General features: G+C 39.6%; 2 protein-coding genes across 2 annotated transcripts in view; one reads left to right on the top strand and one right to left on the bottom strand.

Moving 5' to 3' along the window:
• LOC100880577 (uncharacterized) overlaps positions 1–20,506 on the bottom strand; it is a 789,502-nt gene that overhangs the window by 28,061 nt on the left and 740,935 nt on the right. The gene's annotated exons all lie outside the window — the stretch shown is intronic.
• LOC105664200 (uncharacterized) lies at positions 9,771–14,934 on the top strand. The gene is made up of 2 exons (XM_076529586.1): positions 9,771–10,334; positions 10,432–14,934. The coding sequence occupies exons 1-2, from the start codon at positions 9,771–9,773 to the stop codon at positions 14,932–14,934; spliced, it is 5,067 nt and encodes a 1,688-aa protein (XP_076385701.1).

Consider the following 20,506-nt stretch of genomic DNA (forward strand, 5'->3'; position numbering starts at 1 on the left):
CACGAAAATTCATTCTGTCGATTATTCTAATGAAGCAAATGAATGAATTCACGTTTCAAAACGAATGAGTACCTTCCCTACGAAATGGGATAAAATTGGAATAAAATATCTAATGCAGTACCTCATTGAAGTGAAATAAATCAATTGCTGCGTACGTATAATTTTAAAAATACGGAAACAACTTAAATAAAACTTACCCATTGATTCATGAAAAAACTAGCTTCAATAAAAAATATTTATGTCACCGGGTAGATCCACCGATCAGAGCATCAACAGCTGATATCCTGGCAGGGTCAATGAACTCTCAATTTATTTCACTGTCTCTTTCTAATAATTGCACAACATAAGCACGACCGGTAAACGGACCGAATGAAAACGCGTGAACGATTATTCATAGATATGTATGTTTAACGATACGCTATATTCTCATTATAAAGTATCCGAATTGAGGAATCGATATTATATTGTATTTTATTAGAAGACATTGTTAGACTGGCCACGGATCGCGGTTTCGTTCTCGATCGCGAGGCATACGTCGCGAACGGTTGCCATGCAACGATGATCTGTTGAACGACTGCAGCGTCGATCGACAGTCATCGTTTATTGTCGAAAGATACGTGTTGAAATAAAATGTATCGTTGTTTTTAATCAAAAATTCTGTTTTCTTGCTTTCAAGATAATATAGTTTAAATTATTTCTGAATATTCGTTTATGTGTTTTCATTCGTCGTATTTATGTGTTGAACTCACAGTGAAAATTAGTGAAAATTAGTGAAAAATGACAGAAAAAAGTGATAATGAAAACTAATAATGAGAGATGACAGTGATAGGTAACAGTGAAGTTTCTTGAGAGTTTTTTCAGAGTTTCTATTATTTATGAGAACAGTAAGGATCGGTGGATCGACCCAGTGACAAAGATGCATTTTCATCGTGATTATTTGCGGTTCAATGGGTGAGTTACATTTAAATTTATTAATTATTCAATTCAAATTTTTATTTGTTGAATAGAAAAGTTATTTAATTTTTTAAAAATGAGAATTTGTTCTTTTTCATCATCACAATATCGAACGAAAATAATTTTCCACATTTTATCCGTTACTTCTTTACCATAACGAATAAACGTATCCAATAAATTCGATTTATTCTGATTTCGTTATTTCTTATTCAGGAATGAATGGTAATTCAAGAATAATCCAGATTTTTTATTCATTATTCGATGTAACTTTCATCTAACAGCTTTCTATTATACCGACGTTATACCGACGTTATACCGACATTATACCGACGCGGTATCGATACATTTGTTCACGACGACGATCGGCCGTCACACTCGAAGCTTTTGCTCACGCTTTCGCGCACCCGGTCTATGCGCGCTCTCATTGGTCTGTGTTTTTTGCTAATAACTCGAAAATGGAGCCTCAACCAATATTTTGGCAAAGGAAAAAGTTGTTCAGAATCGCCCCACCTACCACCCCTTTTCGGGTCCTACACTAATTGCGGGACACCCTGTATAATATACGTTAACTACATACTGAACGCTTGCACGGATTACAAAGGAATGGACGAGCTCGGAAATTGGCGGCACGTCGTCGCGTGGAGAAACAAAATAAGATCGGCTTGGATTGCCAACTTTTGCAATGTTATTTCACCGCTGAAATACTACATTACCAACATTTCTCAGAAAAAATCACCGTAGCGAAAGGGTTAATTAATTGAAATACTATTTCCCTTTATTAAAGATTTAAAAGCCGACATTTGCATGAATATATATAATAATTGTCTTACATGGAATTTTACATGAAATTTTGCGCACAGTAGTTTTTGCTCAAATTCTTCCAATATATTTAATTATTAAGATTCACACTGGACTTTAATATTACACTGAATTAAATTGGTCATAAAGTTTCTGACTTTGAATATACCGTAATTACATTTTGAAAACAAAATTTACTAATTCATAAGAATACGACAAAAAGCTAAAATATATTACTATTATACAAAATATATTCAAAAACTTGAATAAGAGACGAGATTGACAATGAGAGTGCCCCATTTTCCTATTCTTAGTGCAGGGGTTTTAAAATTAATTTTTGAATTGCGATATCACTGCCACCCTCAAATTTGTACCTTCTTGCCCTTTCATTATTTGATTTTTAATTTGTAACGATAACGTCAGGTAATTGGAATATTGAGTAAAGATTAATGCGCAGATTGCAAGAAACAATTGTTAAATAGAAAACTATCAGCCTTCGAAAAGAAGTACTATTGGTTATATTCGACACTCTATTCTTTGAACAAAATATTGAACTTCAGTAATTCGTTCGATTATGCAATATGACAAATGCACCTAAAAAAAGAAAAGCGTTATGAACACATATGATACATCTCAGCACGAGACCGTGGACATGTAGATACAACTATACAATTTATTTCTTCCAGTCATCAGTAGAATTACATCTCCTTCGTTTCTCCTTTTTCTTTTAATGGTTTCACTGCATATTGGTCGTCTGTAATCTAAAGAAGGGATCACTCACTTGACCTTATTTGTATCGTCGAAATCTGTCCAACATGGAGAAATTTCGTGTTTCAAGGAATATATGAATTCGATTGAGGAAGAGGGTAAATAAAAATTGTTTAGACACAATTGAGCCTGAAAGTCGTGATCGTTTATTGGCTCTAGCGATTCGAATTAGGGGAAAAAGTTTTGCGGCATAAAAAACCCCTTACAAAAATATGTTTCGTTAATGACTCTACGGTGAAAATGTGTACGAATATGTGTACGTTGTGTTGGTGGCGTATTGAATGTGAATCGTTTTGAGGAGAACAAGGTCTCGCTCAATGTCGTTCGATTTGAGGAGAACAGAGTCTCGCTCAGCGTTGTTCGTTTTGAGTGATAATTCACGTTGCGTGAGATTATTCACGATGATCGAGTTGAGAAGTAGGACTCACTCAGATCATGTTGATGTGTACGTTTAACCACCCTACCGTGGCCTGTTCGAGGGTGTAGGGCTCGCCCGAACAGTGTACAGTGTGTATACGTTAACCACCCTACCGTGGCCCGTTCGAGGGTGTAGGACTCGCACGAACAGTATACAGTGTGTGACTTAACCACCCTACCGTGGCCCATTCGAGGAGTGCAGGGTCTCACTCGAATGGCGTCGTGAATGATTTCCGAACCACCCTGCATTGGCTATGCTACGTCGCGTTACGCGGAAACTTCTAAGTCACGATTGACTTTTTTGACTCTCGATCCGAACCGTGCAAGCTTCAACGTTCGACTGTATTTTTGTTATACGAAAGATCGCCTAAATACCCTCGCGTTTCCGAAAGTAACGGTCAAGAAAAACTCTATGCTTTTTGTTCGTCAAAAACTGTTTAAGCGAGAGGTACAGCTGTAGCTGGTTTATGACACGTGCATGTCTACGGTAAGATTCGTTCGGGCCGGATGTGATAGACAATAGGGTCCCCGGTGACCCGTATTCCAAAGTAAAACTATTGATGATGGCTTACGCGCCGGACCGCTTGGGCCCTGCAATAAATCGTTTAACCGCGGCAAAGGTTTCGGTTCGCGACCGAACATTATTCAATACTGTCAATTATTATTGACCTTATTCAATACTTCGCGATAACGAACACAATAAAATTATACAAAAAATAAATTATTTTGATGAAACTAAATAAAAATGGAACAAAAAAAAATGATATCACGTGGAATATAAAGAAAAGTAAATGAAAGTGAATTCATTAAAATCGATGTTCGACATCTACGCATATGTATGTATGTATATTTATCGGACCAAGTTCACGATATATGTACTTCTCGACTAATTTTGATGAATTGATAAATTGGGGCAGGCTTGCATAGTCCTGATTCTTGGCATAAGTGATGCATCCTTGTTTTTCCTTTTTTTCCACCTTTGCCTGAAATTTCCATATGCTTAATGACTTCCTTAAATATTATCCGCGTAAAAGATCAATAACTGCATATAATAACGTTTTCAAATATTTTGCATATTCTGAATTAAATATTCAATATTCAACTCAGATAGACTTACTGTGATTTATTAACTGATGCAAATCTACTACATCTAACTAGCTATCATATCTTTCTCGTACTATAATATGTAATACATTAGAGTTAACAAAAAATATGTACTATACAGGCACATTATATGAGGAAGACCATTTTATTTTATGTCCAGTTTGTACAGAAGGATTGTACATACATATTTCATTTAAAAATTTCGAAAATTTTAGCATTTTTTATTCAGAATATTATTATGTCCCATTTTTTTTAGAGTCCTATCCGATGTAGGACTTCTTTTACTTCAGAAAAGTAAAAATGTCAGAATTTGCAAATTGCCCCATTGCATACAAAAATGCCAATTTTGATTCTATTATATATCGATATAGTGAAACGTTTGTTATATTAAATTATTACACGTTATGTCTAATCTGATATGATGAAGTTTAATTTTCTAAATTAAAATATGAAATATATCAGTATAGAATTCTAAAATATAACTTCCTTTAGAAGCATGCTTTTCCGCCTTTGCAGATAAAGAAGAAAATTAAAAGTTGTTGAAATCGATAATGAAACATTCGGTATATGTTAACTTACATTCATGCGATGAATGAAACTATTACATATATTTTTATATTTACAGAATATAATATTTTTATATTTTCATATTTACAAAAACATATCAATAATTCAACATTTTTTCAAAATAGGTAATTATATTTAAATCTCTATAATATAAAATCATAACGTAACGGTATCACGTGTAATGCGTAACGCTGTCACGGTTATATTGTATTCTATCATACTCTATCATACTCTATCATACTCTCTACAGTATAAAATCATAACGTAATGGTGTCACGCGTAGCGCTGTCACGGTTAGGTTAGGTTAGATTAGGTTAGGTTACATCTGTCATGGTTATATTGTACTCAATAGTATAAAATCATAACGTAACGGTGTCACGCGTAACACTTTCATACTTACTAACCTAACCGTGACAGCGTTACCCGTGACACCGTTACGTTATGATTTTATACTATAGAGAGTATGATAGAGTCCGATAGAGTACAATATAACCGTGACAGCGTTACGCGTGCCACCGTTACGTTATGATTTTGTACTATAGAAGATATGATATCATTCTCTATAGTATAAAATCATAACGTAACGGTGTCACGTGTAACACTCTGACGCTTATTCCGCACTCTACAGTACGAAATCATATCCTAACTATGTCACGCTTAATGCTACCCTCTGCATTCCACAGTGCACGGTGCACCCACCATGTCACTTTGGAAGCGCATTCACACGAAGTAGGCGCGAAGCGCATTGGGGGGTTGGGCCGCGAAGCGGCCAGGGGGCACAGCCCCCTAGTATTTAAATAAAACCACATTTCCGAACATCGATTCAGCGTTAGCAGGAATGCCTCAGTATATTTTTAATAATTTTGTAAGTCTAAAGTTTTTATTCTTTAATTACCTTGATTTCATTATTTTCAAACTGCAAAAGTGTCTTTCATACACAATTATATACGAGTACTGTGTACGACACCAGAAGTGCTGCATCATTCATCATTTGATAAAGGGTATAGCCGGATAAGGTAATCAAATGTGCCCTTGAGTCAAATGAGAAATCCAATACGTCAGTCGGTAGTGTGGGATTGGAATTAACTCGATTTGATGTTTTTAATAATTTTAATATAATACTGTCTGTCCCGCTTCTTTACAATCTCACACGTCGCGCCAAAAATTACTTTCACTCTCTGTTCTCGCTACTGCCCTCGTCCTCATGCATCCTTCGCAAATATACTCCTCGTTCACCCACATTCTCACATACACAGACTCTCAGGTTATCGCACTCAACATCTCTTTCTCACTTTTATTATCATTCGCACTCTCTTTCACTCTCTCTCGGTCATTCGCCTGTCGCTAGTTTGCGGTATTTTGACAGTTCGTCGGTGGCCCTAACGACAGCTGGTATTTGTATTTCTCATTGCCGTTGTTTACATCCTAACTGTCGCTGGTTTAAATACTAACGGCTTATATTCCTACAGTAGGATATCCAAAAAAAACATCTCACATCAAGTGATAACCCCCTATCTCATCTGTGGGGGTAGTAAAAGGGAAAAAACGAAATTCCGGTTTTTGGCCCATTTTGCTTATTTAATTTCGTAAAAAAATTTTGAAAAAATTCTCAGACATTGAGGGCTTCGTAGCACATATTATAGAATTTTTTCATATTTTTTGGTCGCAAACTGTAGTTGTAAACAATGGAACACCACAAAAAAGTCGGAAAAGATACGGTTTTTTATCGAAGATGTGGAAGTACTACTTTTGTATTAATGTGGTAATCAAAGTACTGTCGACTTCGAATTTGCATATTTTCTTTTTTCTCTATATTTATTAGGTAATCATAAATGAAATCACCTTCGTAATTGATACAAATACAGGAAAATAGGACAGTCACAGTTGAGATGTCAATTGCATCGCAACCCAAAATCAACTGCCAGTCTTTTCATTCGTCAGCGATCGTTTCTCCACTGTTTTGGCGCACGCCGTATACCGCACAGCACCACACTTTATGTAATAAAATAATTTTCAGAAAAAAAATATACCGACTTCGAAATGCACTAAAAAGTATAAAATAATTTCTATTTCCTAATGAAGTAATTTCTATTTCATTCAATCATACAATTACGTAACAGATATGAATGAAACCTATTTACTCGTTAGGTAGTATATTAAATACATTTCAACCTTTTCGGAGGCGGCGCAAAATTAAAAGATTATTTTGAATATGTTATTTAATTTTGCGCCGCCTCCGAAAAGGTTGAAATGTATTTAATATAATACCTAACGAGTAAATAGGTTTCATTCATATCTGTTACGTAATTGTATGATTGAATGAAATAGAAATTACTTCATTAGGAAATAGAAATTATTTTATACTTTTTAGTGCATTTCGAAGTCGGTGTATTTTTTTTCTAAAAATTATTTTATTTCACACTTTTTATCGGCCGGCAAGACGTGTTTGTAGAAACAGTAGAAAATCGGCGACTGCATGTTGACTCATACACCACCAGAGACACGGAGGCATACGTAGTATTCAATATATTAGTAACAATAGTTTTTCGGTAATAACTCGAAAACTAAAGCTTCCCCTTAATTGTGGATAAGGAAAAAGTTGTTCAGAATCGTGTCCCTGATAACATATTAAAAGGACATGAAAATCGTCTAAAGTTGATTTCAAAACTTTTCAACAATTTTTCGCTAATATCTCGAAAACTAAGCCTTTCCGCGAAATTTGTATATGAACAAAATTGTTCAGAATCATGTCCGTGATAAGATATTAAAAGCGCACTAAAATCGAAAAAAGATTATTTCAAAAGTAGCTGGTTTTTTGCAATAACAATACTTTGCAATTAAAAAATGAAAAATTTTTTGATAATGGTACCAATGGGGAGTCAGAACCTAACAGATGCAAAAGGTTTCGTTCCGATCGGTCCATCCAGCTAGGCGTAATCGGCGGGCACACATAGGAAAAAAAAAAAAATATATACTGATCGAATTGAGTAACCTCCTCCTTTTTCGAAGTCGGTTAAAAATGTAATTTTCACTGCTCGCTTGCGGTCTCACTCGTTAACTCACTCACTCTCCTCTCACTTTGTATTAGCACGTCATTCTTTGCGTTGCCGCACGCGCTATCCCACATAAATCATTGTATTAGTTAAAATTAATTAAAAACGAATTTTATTTCTTTATGTTGCAATTGATTATATACTGGAATATAAGACATTATTACAACGACGTCACTGGTAAAGAGATTTAGTTGTTTAAATATTATGTTATCCATTCCCTTTTTGTAATAATTTTAATATAGGTTCAAAGTGTTTTTTATTTATTGTTACACACTTCTACATTCTCAGAATAAAAGAGAATAGTAGTATTATATTTACCGTTATATTTAATATTATTGTGTATACTATTATATATAATGTTTCTTACCCTGAGGATGTAAAAATGTATAACATTAATTTAAAAAAACTTTGAATCTATATTAAAATTATTGTGGAGAAAAAATGGACAACATAATATTAAAAAAACTAATGTTTTTTCAAATGACTCTCCCCAATAAAGCAGGGCGTAGGGGATATGGCTGCCAAATGACGACCACTACGTTAATGAGGCCCGACGGTGGGACATCGGGGCCAGGAAACAACTCTGACGCCCTTGAGTTTCGCGGGAGAGTAGGAAACCTTCCAGAAGAATATACAGCATTTTTCAAAACGAACTCAAAGTTACGCGTTACTCATTTTCCAACCCTGTCTTACACCATAAGTCCAGTAGGACCCACACTTGCTGTTAGAGTTTCGCATAGATGAGGTTTACGACATGACGAGGGAAAGCGGTCACTTTTGAACCCCATAATTTAGTATCCGTACCATCTGCGTGCCAGCACTACGATGGTACGTGACAATTTGTAGTTTTTAGCAGATTTATTTATTGCTGCACTAGTCATTAGAGTTTTTGGCTTCAGTGACACAGGCCATGTCATAAACCTCGAAGATTAGAAGGTCAGAGGGCGATCTGGGCCTCCAAAGTAACGGTTCCCGCAGACCGTGAGCTACGTCACGGAATTCGGGAAAAACCCAGATTCTCCCCGGAACGCCGTCCTCCCCCGTAGGAACTTCTGTTCCCCTTCCAGAAAAGTACCACGCTAAGGGCGCAATGGAAGGGAGAACAGAGGTGTTAACTAAGGTAGAACACTCGAAAATAGTTAGATATCCAACAGAACAGACAGCATTCAGTATAGTTAGCAAAGAGTATAGTAGAGTCACAGTTCAGAGTGACACTTATAGTTAGAACTTGCTAGTGATCAGACTAGTCAGTAACCAGTACATAGAAAATTCAAGTTTCACACACACTTTCACACACAAACATATAATTCCATCCACATATTCAAATAAACTGTTTTCTGTTATTTAATCACGTGCATCATTATTAACGGCCCCAATCCGGTCAAATTGGGTGGTCCTTCACAACACAGTACATAGACGGCACGTAGTGCAATATCAGGGCTCGACCAAACCCTAACATTGGTCCTTCGAGCCGGATATCGCAGCATCCCGGAGTTGAATCGAGTTGGAGCAGCAACCAAATCAACGACAGTCCAGCAAATCGAAGGCAAAGAAGACAATCAGCAGGAGAATTCAGCGCACGTGGTTATTAGAAGCAGTGTGGACAGTAGTTGATGTGTGGACAATAGTTAGTGCGTTACAGTATAGTGTAACGGACTCAGTGTGTATAGCAGAAAGAAAGTTCTTCGTATAGGAAGAACTTGAAACAAGATAGAAGATCAGCCATTAAGGGTCGACGCCACGATTAACGTCGCCAGTCAGCAGCAACAGCCAAGGTTCAAGGGTTCTACAGCAGCCTACAGCAGCCTACAGCAGTCTATAGCAGTCTACAGCAGCCCACAGCATCCTACTGACAGTTACGGGTCCAGCACACGCATTCAGGCAGTGTCATCGTTACGTCCATTCCTGTCAAGTAAGATTCCATTCCTATTTCTATTTGGGTTAACCCCTTAACCTACGATTTACGCTCGAGAATTTTGGGCCGGAAACGTAATGTTTATGTTTGACTCGTTCATTTTATACGGGCTATGCCCGTAATATTTACTTCTGGCCCAACCATCGTACGCGGGCTATGCCCGTCATTGTAGGTTAAGGGGTTAATAGCGTAAAATGGAGGCCGAGCTCAAAAAACTTATTGGTGATCGTGGCATGGTCAAGGCCGCTCTGACTCGATTGAGTAGATATTTTAGCGAATCAGGGCATACAGCACAACTAAAGGCTTTGCAAAAACGGTTAGAAGCAAACATTAAGTTATATAATAGTTATAATGTTATTCAAACTAAAATCGAGCGCATAACTCAGGGAACAGAAGCTGAAGCGACTCACGCAGCAGATAGAGAAACTTTTGAAGAGACATATTTTAATATAATCGCAGAAATCGAAACGTTCATAAAAAATTCGCGACCACCTAGTATAGTACCAAATCAAGTTGTAGGACAATCCGCGTCTCCCACATCTTCGCAGGCACCTCTTACAGTCAAATTGCCAACCATACATCTGCCAACATTCGACGGTAACCTCAGCAATTGGATTAGATTTCGGGACACATTTAATAGTTTAGTGCACGAGACTGAATTATCTGATGTGCAGAAATTTCATTACCTCAATTCTTCATTAAAGGGCCCTGCCGCCCGAGTTATACAATCGCTAGGAGTATCAGAGTCAAACTATCAGGTAGCATGGAACGATAAAATCGAGATATGAAAATTCAGCCACCCTTCGAAAACACCATGTCACGGCATTATTAGATATTTCGGCAATCCAAAAACAGTCGTCAACCGCCCTTCGTGAGTTAATCGATGATGCAAGAAATCATTTAGCAGCTTTGAAGTCGCTAAATGAACCGGTAGATTCATGGGATACGTTAATAGTTCCAATTTTATCAAGAAAGTTAGATGGTGCATCGTTAAGGGAATGGGAAAAGAGCGTAATATCAGCAGAGAAGGTTACGTTTCAAACCTTTGCCACATTCCTTGAACAGCGATCATCATATTTAGAAAATATAACGCATCAGAGTCAGGTAGCCGTACCAAAAGCTGAACCTCCCTTAGGGCTCGCAGGTAGTCGCAAGCCTTTCCGCGTAACAACCCATGTAACAAGTGCACCTACTACCTGTCCCGCATGTAGTGCTGCGCATCCATTGTACAAGTGCGATAAATTTAAAGGTCTTTCCATTGATGAAAAAACTAAAATAGTCCAAACATCTCAAAGTTGTTTTAATTGTTTGCAACAGGGCCACCGCGTAAAGGCATGCACACGTAAACATTGCGATATTTGTGGCAAAAAACACCATAATTTGCTGCACCGCGTATTAGTTTCACACCCCACCACAGTCATTTCCGCAGAAGCAGGTCCTTCTCAAGCCGACACAACAATTGCATGCGTCGCAAGTTCGGACATTAATAAATCAGAACAGACTGTATTATCCACGGCTGTAATACATATTGAAGATAGGCAAGGCCAAAAAATCCAATGCCGCGCGTTATTAGATTCTGGATCGCAGTCGAATTTCATTACATATAGGTTATGCAAAAAGCTAGGAATTAGTTACGAATCGACAGAAATACAAGTTTTAGGGTTAGCTGGCAAGGCAAGTCACATTAAAGATAGAGTTAATATAAAGATAGGATCTAAGATCAATAAATTTAGCGCTAACCTCGCGTGTCTTGTACTTAATGAGATAACTCAAGACATGCCAAGTATAGTTTTAGACAGTATTGTGACTTCTAAACCAGCCCACATAGTATTAGCTGATCCTGAGTTTAATAAATGTAGGCCAATCGATGTACTCATGGGCGCAGGACTATTTTGGCATCTATTATGTGTAGGGCAACATAAAGCAGGTAGTAATTTACTTTGGCAGAAAACTCAGTTAGGATGGGTTTTAGGGGGGAAAATTAGTTGGCCCCTTACTGAAAAGATTCAACGGTGTCATCTCGTCACCAATAGAGATTTACATAATCAAATTGAGAGATTTTGGGAAATAGAGAACATTCAGGATCGATCTAGGTTAGAAATAGACGATTGTGAAGCCCTTTTTAGAGCCACTACGCGACAAGACGAGAGTGGCAGGTATATAGTAAGAATTCCGTTTAATAGCAAATTAGAAGAATTAGGTTTATCGCTGCAGCAGGCCGAAAATAGATTTAAATCAATAGAAAGAAAATTAAATAGACAGCCGCAGCTGCGCGAACAATATGTAGAGTTTATTAAAGAGTATGAGAAGTTAGGGCATATGTCGCGAATTCCGACCCCGGTAGTAGAAGAAGCTGGAGCAAGTTTTTATCTCCCTCATCACGCCGTTATTAGAGAACATAGCACGACCACAAAATTTCGGGTTGTATTTGACGGTTCGGCTAAAAGCACGACAGGTGTATCATTAAACGACACCCAAAATGTAGGCCCAACCGTTCAAAGTGAATTAATAGCAATTCTTTTACGCTTCAGGATCCCAAAATACGTGATAACAGCCGATGTAGAGAAAATGTATAGACAAGTATTAATAGAACCGTCTCAACGATGCTTTCAGAGAATTTTGTGGCATTCAAATCCAAATCTTCCCATAGAGACTTACGAACTAAACACCGTAACGTACGGCACAGCATCGGCTCCCTTTTTAGCCACTCGCGTTTTGCAGGAAATCGGGTTGAAATGCGAACAGGAATTTCCGACTGTCAGCCAAATAATCATCAATGACTTCTACGTTGATGATTTACTAACAGGTTCGGACACAGTTAGAGAGTTAATGCAGATAAAAGAAAACTTAACGACCGTATTAAATAAGGCTGGGTTATCGTTAAGAAAGTGGTCCACCAATTGCATAGAATTGGGAAACGCAGAATTAGAATCTCAGGATAGGACACTTAGCGAAGATTCTGAGTCAAAAATACTGGGTTTGCATTGGTCGCCTAGGAAAGGTGAGTTGTTTTTTAGAGTTAATTCATCGCAACCTAATAGAGTAACCAAAAGAGTAATACTATCAGAAATAGCCCAAATTTTTGATCCTCTAGGATTAATCGGTCCGGTGATCATCACTGCCAAACTGATAATGCAGCAGTTGTGGCAAACGAAAACAACTTGGGATGAGTCAGTGTCACAAGAGCTATACACTCAATGGACAACTTACAGACAGGAGTTGTCGCATTTGAGTGAATTAACAATTCCGCGGCGTGCACTTCATGCGGACAAAAAGGTAGAGTTACATGGTTTTGCAGATGCCTCCGAAAAGGCATACGGGGCTAGTGTCTACCTGCGAGTAAAAATAGATTTAGATAGATGGGAAACGAGGCTTTTGTGTTCAAAGTCTCGTGTAGCACCCCTTAAAACAATATCGTTACCAAGATTAGAGTTATGTGGCGCATTATTATTAGCAGATTTAGTAAGAAAGGTAAAATCCGCGCTTCGCGTTAAAATAGATAAAGAGTTTTATTGGTGCGATTCCACAATAGCACTTGCATGGATTCGCGGTAATCCATGTAGGTGGAAGACGTTTGTCGCGAATAGAGTTACGCAGATTCAGGCAATCACAGAATTGAGCAATTGGAAACATATACGTTCTCAAGATAACCCCGCGGACTTAATTTCTCGCGGTAGCAGCGCAAAAACATTAATTACTAATGATTTATGGTGGTTAGGCCCTTCGTGGTTGACAGGTGATTCTAAACATTGGCCGCAATCAACAGAAGGAGTAGTAGTTGTTCCTGAAGAAAAATTAAAAGCAGTAGTAACATTAGCAGTAGTTTCCGATACGAATGAATTATTTCTTCGGTATTCCGAGTATACACGATTAGTGAGGATAGTAGCATATTGCCTAAAATTCATAGAAAAAATTCGAACAAAACGCAGTGACAATAGTATAGACCGTGAAGACATACAGCTAACAGTAACAAACTTACAAGCAGCACAGCACTGCTTAATCCGTATAGCGCAGAAAGACAGATTTCAGCCTGAATTAGATGCATTAGCGAAAGATAGGGCAATACCGAAGCAAAGTCATTTGCAATCGTTAGCGCCGTTTATAGACAAAAAAGGTATACTTAGGGTAGGCGGGAGGCTGAAAAACGTGTCCATTCCCTACGATCAAAAGCATCCGATTGTACTGCCCGCAAAGCACGCGTTGACAGATTTGATTATTAGAAACGAGCATATTAGGCTCCTTCATGCAGGGTGTCAGCATGTAGTCGCGTCTCTTCGTGAACGTTTCTGGCCAATTAATTGCACCAGAAATGTAAAGCGAATACTCCGAAGCTGCGTGAGATGTTTTAGAATAAAACCGCGTGGGATAGAATATCCAATGGGTCAGCTACCTGCAGATAGAGTGAAACCTTCTCGCCCATTCTCAACCTGCGGTATAGATTATGCAGGTCCGTTTACGACAAAAGATCGTACCCGTACTAAAACGTCAATTAAATCGTACGCATGTATATTTGTATGTTTCGCCACAAAGGCTACGCACATTGAATTAGCCACTGACCTCAGTACTGACGCGTTTTTAAAATGTCTCAATAGATTCATTTCCCGTAGAGGCCTTTGTCAGAGTATTGTTTCCGACAACGGAACAAATTTTGTCGGAGCAAAAAATAGATTCGCAGACCTACAGAAGTTATTGCTTAGTGAACACAATTCGAAAGTTTCAAAGTTTTTAAATGAAAAAATGATACAGTGGTCCTTAATACCTCCTCAAGCACCTCACTTTGGAGGTCTTTGGGAAAGCGCTGTGAAATCAACAAAGTATCACCTCAATAGAGTCATAGGAGAGCAAAAATTAACATACGAAGAGTTATACACGCTATTAGTTCAAATAGAATCCTGCCTAAACTCACGGCCCTTGAGTCCGATTTCATCTGATCCCCATGACCTTACTCCCTTGACTCCTGGACATTTTTTAGTTGGCACTGCACTGTGTGCGCTGCCAGAGGAAAACCTAACAGAAATTAAATCGAATAGGCTAAACCGGTACCAGATGCTACAGCAAATGTTTCAGCATTTTTGGCGGCGGTGGCACAAAGAATACCTGAACAGCCTTCAGCAAAGGTACAAGTGGAGACATTCATCAGATCACCAACTAACAGAAGGCAGCCTCGTTATCATCAAAGATGACAACCTACCACCCTTGCGATGGAGTCTGGGCAGAGTAGCAGAGGTACACCAGGGCAAGGATGGAGAAGTACGGGTCGTCACGATAAGGACTGCGACCGGTACCTATAAACGACCGGCTACGAAGATTTGCATATTACCTATTAACGAGAAGGAAGATGCGAATGTAACCAAATAGAAAATTTAATGTAACAATATACATACATTAGCATTAGGATAAACTAGAGATAAGAATTGTAAACATAGATACAATGTATTCGAGATTTCAGTTTGCAGTACACAGATAGTATTTAGATATACATATAGACTTTAGGTAATAGTTAGGTATTACTTTGTTATTGTATATAGATAGTATAGATTAGGACATTGAACGCGCATCGAGCGTTTAAGGGGGGCGGCATGTTAGAGTTTCGCATAGATGAGGTTTACGACATGATGAGGGAAAGCGGTCACTTTTGAACCCCATAATTTAGTATCCGTACCATCTGCGTGCCAGCACTACGATGGTACGTGACAATTTGTAGTTTTTAGCAGATTTATTTATTGCTGCACTAGTCATTAGAGTTTTTGGCTTCAGTGACACAGGCCATGTCATAAACCTCGAAGATTTGTAACCGTACAAAGTACGCTCACATATTAGCGATTCATAGTTCGCGGATTGCGGGGTGGGGTAGAGAGCAATTAGGCAGACTATTTCGTCACGCGCCCTAATAGCGCATGCGTGTTATCCCCTCCAGGTAACAGGTGAGCGATCGACCCGCAAGCCGTGAAATCGATCGTCACTCTGATCTCTACCGGCTTCTAGATCACTCGTAATTCTAACAAGGGGGTCCGCCTAACGAAAAACGGAACATAGCTTGAGTCAAACTGACTATCGAACACGCAGTAAAACGGCTGGTGCTCGCGGTTATTGTTCGCGCCTCAAACTGAGGAGTCGTTGATCCAAACTGTATCACGGCACGGTTACGCGTTATTCCCGCGATTTGGAAAATCGGAGATTTTGCAACCGGGGAATCAGAGTCAATTAGGAAACCACTCCAGATTTACGTACATTCGAAGATCCGAGAACCGAGACTCACTTATTTCTAAAAAGTGCCTCTCCCATCTTGAGTACTCGCGAATGTCGTACGAGTGAAGTCAATGGTGATAACGTGTTTGAGGCCCTAGATCCCAAAAAACTCGTTTTTCATCCATTCCTGAGCTCAGGCATTTTAATGCAGTTTGGAGTGCGAAGTAGGTGACGTGATAAATCTAATAGACAGAAAACTTCCAAGTTATTGTTAATTTGAAAATCGGAGAAACGAGACCCGCTCGCTCAGACGAGTGCCTCTCCCATCTCACGTATAGACGAATTACAAACGAGCAAAGCCAGGGGTGATAACGAAGCCTTCAGGCCCCAGAAACCCTCAGGTTCGTTATTCACTCTCTCCTGAGCTCAGGCAGTTTACTGCAATTTGGAAGTTCTTTTTGGCGTGACTCGGAACCAGAATTGAGGATTTGGAGCTATCGTTACCCTTGTGTATCGTGAGTTACAGAGGGGCTGGAACCCACACGATTCTCGAGTGTGCATTCCTTCTCTTACTGTTAGCTCATAGCCACAGTGGCGTGGCCAATGTCAAATGTAATTGAGTGGTTCACAAACCCACTGATCATATTTTGAACATTCCTGTGTCACACGCTCTAAAGAGCGTAGTCTAACGATAGTGCGCCGCGAGTTGAGCACCAGCATCCTAGCTAGAATAACTTCCAAACAATGTATTAAAGTCAAAGGGGTTTTTGTCGCACGTGTCACTTGTCGCGGCCTTGTCAAGGCCGAATGTATATTTACCACGCTAGGTGACGAACGCTCATCTGGGTATAAACATCAGTAGCTAGCGAATTCCAGATCGTTTTTGTAAACTCTCCGGAGTATAAGAACAGAAATCTAGTCTAAAGCGGATATCACAATCTCCCATCAGCGGATTTGCTTTTCAAAGAATTTTGCCATTAATATCGCGGGGCCACGTTCAAGCGCTCGGGGTATAAGAACAAAGAATTTATAAACTATCCACATTAAATACTAAAGTTTAATAAATTTCGTGTCTACCAGATTTTAACGAGTGTGTCATTGGCTGAATTACTGTCCTTCCTCTTACCTTGAAATCTTTCAACGCGAACCCTATTCTAAAAAGGTCCGTACTCTCCTCTCGCAACATCTCCTTTCGCTCGGCTAATCAGGGAAGGAAGAAGTGTTACATAATTGGCGCCCGAACAAGGGGCAAGATAGGATAGGTTTCAGCTCGAGAGTCAGTAGCTCAATTAATTTCAAAATGTCGAAAGGAACGAGGGCTAAATCGAAAAAGCAATTTGAGCAGTCTTACGAGGACGAGCTGGTAGGAGATGAACGTATAGGTGAGCAGGTTGATGGTGGTTTCTTTAGAGGTTCTCAGCTTCCGCGTTCACCGGTTAACACAGGTACGCGAGCCGATGTATCATTAGAACAGCAACCTCAGAGTATCGCTCAGGTAGATAGAGCCGCGAATGATGAGGATCAATCTAACGTAACTCTCGATAGCATTGCAAAACTCCTTTCGGAGATCAGGGATAGGCAGGATCGTCAAGAATTGCGTTTTAAACAGTTAGAAAAGGAATTGAAAACTCAGGTAGAAAATAGGGTTACGCAGGAAGGTGATGATCTGTTCCAAACGCTCACACAATTCCGCCAGGAAATCCGCGAAGACGTACACCGCTTTAGGACTGAATTAGAAGGAATGAGCACGGTTGGAGTACCGGCAAGGTCAACTAGGCACGAAACTTCGAGAGTACAAGATTTACAGTCGCGTTCGCGTCCGTTGTTAACAAGTCATAAAGAAACTCGTGAAACTGTTAAAAGACAGGACGACCAAGGTAGAACATCTCTTGCCGTAGAACGTCCATTTCGGGTGAAACCACAGCTCCCAAAATTCGAAGGGTTGGTAACGGAGCGACTGCCAAAGTTTTTGCGGGAGTTGGAAAGGTTTATAAAGGTTGCACAAATCCCTCAGGAAGAGATGCACGTGATAATAGATCAGTCGTTGAATGGGGTTGGTAGCGAATGGTGGGACTTAGTTTCCAGTCAGGTTAGGACGTGGGAGGAGTTTGCCAATAGTTTTCTGAATCAATTTTGGAGCACGGCGGTGCAAAGGAAAATACGAACGAACCTAGAGTCAAAATACTACCGCGACGATGCAGGAATGACTCGGGTTACATATGCTATGCGATTGATAGGCAACGCACGAGATCTAACTCCACGTCGATCCGATGAAGAAATCGTCCACATAGCCGCAAGACATTTCACCCAGGCAATCTATGATGCTGTCTCTGCACAAAATATCACTACTGTAGACGCTTTTCTCGCTCTGTTGGACAGATGGGACAATGGGGGTACCATTAACCGTTTTCAATTACGCAACCCGGATCAGAATTCTACGTCAAGAACAGCATCAACGCAGAATAATCAATATCGTAACAACGTAAATACGTCAAATCAAATCCGAAACAACCTCCCAACTGGTAATTCAGTACCACAAGAGGCACCACGTAATCGTTACTATGATAATTATCGCAATCAACAACCACGCAATATAGATTCTCGACGAGAGACCACACCGGTCAAGGTTAGGCTAACTGAGATCGAGGAAGACCCGGATACAGGCCAGATAGAACAAACCAAGGAGCTAGTTGAGTTGTCGGGAAACGAGGATTAAGGTCCCCGACAAAAGAACTTAGCTCAACCCCGGTGACAGTTCAGGGAACCTCTGTAAGAAAGAAAAGGGGAAGTGAAAGCAATAACGTAGTGATGTCCTTATTTCCAAATGTGCGCGAAGAGTTAGCAATTAGCGATCGAACCGTCCACCAACCAGTTCGTTCAAATCAAAGTCCAGAGATTCAAGTACGGGCTCACGGCATTCCTGTGATAGCGTTGCTGGACACAGGGAGCGCAATAACGGCAATGTCGGAGGCCTGGTACCAGCAACATTACGAAAAACTCAAAGAATGTCCAACCCTTCCAATCGCGAGCAGTTGCGTGATCGGGGCAACAGGATCGAAATCAGTACGTTTGAAAAAGCAGCTTTTCATCAAAATTCAGTTCGAGTCAACGGAACAATTAGCTCCTGTGGTAGTTGTCCCTGGTTTGATACATTCTTTCATTCTGGGAATCGACATCTTACGAGCTCTTAGATCGGTATTGGATTTGGAGAAAGATCGTCTATTTATTAAAGAAGGACAGGGAGAAACTGCCCTCGATATGAAGCCCCTGGGAGATGAGTGGACAGCCGGACCAGAAGAAGATAATCAGGTTCTCGCTCTGAAAACAACTGATGAGAAACAACTTCAATCCATCGAGGATCGAATTGACGACAAGTTAAAAATGTGCGAGATGAGTTCATCTCAACGTCAGCGATTGAAAGAGGTAATTCTCAATTATCAAGAAATTTGGAGTGATCGTCCAGGTCGTGTACACTGCTATCAACATCAGCTTCGAGTGTGCCATGACGTCCCGTTTATTCAACGAACGTATCCTATTCCGATTAAATATTTAGAACAGGCAGACGTAGAAATCGATAAGATGTTGCAGTACAATATAATTCAACCGTCCAACAGTTCGTATATTAACCCTCTTGTTCCGGTCATTAAAAAGAATGGATCTCTGAGATTGTGTCTTGACGCACGCATGTTGAATCGGCTTCTTTTGGCCGATAACGAAAGATCCGAGTCAATCGATCAAATTTTTCAACGTTTTCCGGGAGTTAATTATATGACAAGTCTTGATTTAACAAACAGCTTTTGGCAGATTCCTCTCTCTCCTGAGTCATACAAATATACAGCTTTTCTATATCGTGGAAGGTGTTTCGAATATACAGTAACTCCGTTCGGGTTAAAGACAAGTTCGGCAAGCCTTGTTCGTGCTCTCAGACGAGTATTAGAGGGTTTAGAATCCTTCATGATAAATTTCATAGACGATCTATTATGCATTTCCATCTCTTTTGATCAACACCTAAAGCATCTTGCAAAGTTGTTTGAACGACTGAGGGAGCATGGGTTAACGGTCAATTTAGATAAATGTCAATTCATGGCGAAAGAGATCACTTTTCTGGGTCATGTGTTGTCCCTACAAGGACTAAAGCAGGATCCAGAAAAGTTAGCGGCCATTCGTGATTTTCCGGCTCCTTCAAACGTCAAACAGCTCCGTGGTTTTTTGGGATTAATTAATTTTTACAGTCGGTTCGCTAACCATCATGCCCAAGTGATTGCTCCGTTACTAGGCTTATTAAAAAAGGGAAGGCGATGGGAATGGTCATCCGAAATGGAAGAAGCTTTTAAACGAACTAAAGAAGTCTTCTGTCAAACGGTCGTTCTTCGTTTTCCAATTCCAGACCGCGAATATTACCTTTCAACAGATGCTAGTTTTTCTGGACTAGGATGTGTCTTGGCTCAATATGATGATAAGGAAGAATTAAGACCAATCTCATTCGGAAGTAGGACTCTCAAAGGAGCAGAGCTCGCATATTTTACATCTGAAAAGGAATTGTTGGCAATTGTATGGGCATTGGCGAAATTTCGAACGTATCTTTACGGATCTCAGGTAATTTTGTTAACAGATCACCATGCTCTCACGTTTCTGATGAGCAGTAGATTTCTCAGTCAAAGATTGACGAGGTGGATCCTATCGATTCAGGATTACTCGATCGAAATCAGACATTGTCCTGGGAAAGACAATGTTCCAGCTG

The sequence above is a fragment of the Megachile rotundata genome, chromosome 3, assembly GCF_050947335.1.
Source record: "Megachile rotundata isolate GNS110a chromosome 3, iyMegRotu1, whole genome shotgun sequence".
In the NCBI taxonomy this organism is placed as follows: Eukaryota; Metazoa; Arthropoda; class Insecta; order Hymenoptera; family Megachilidae; genus Megachile; species Megachile rotundata.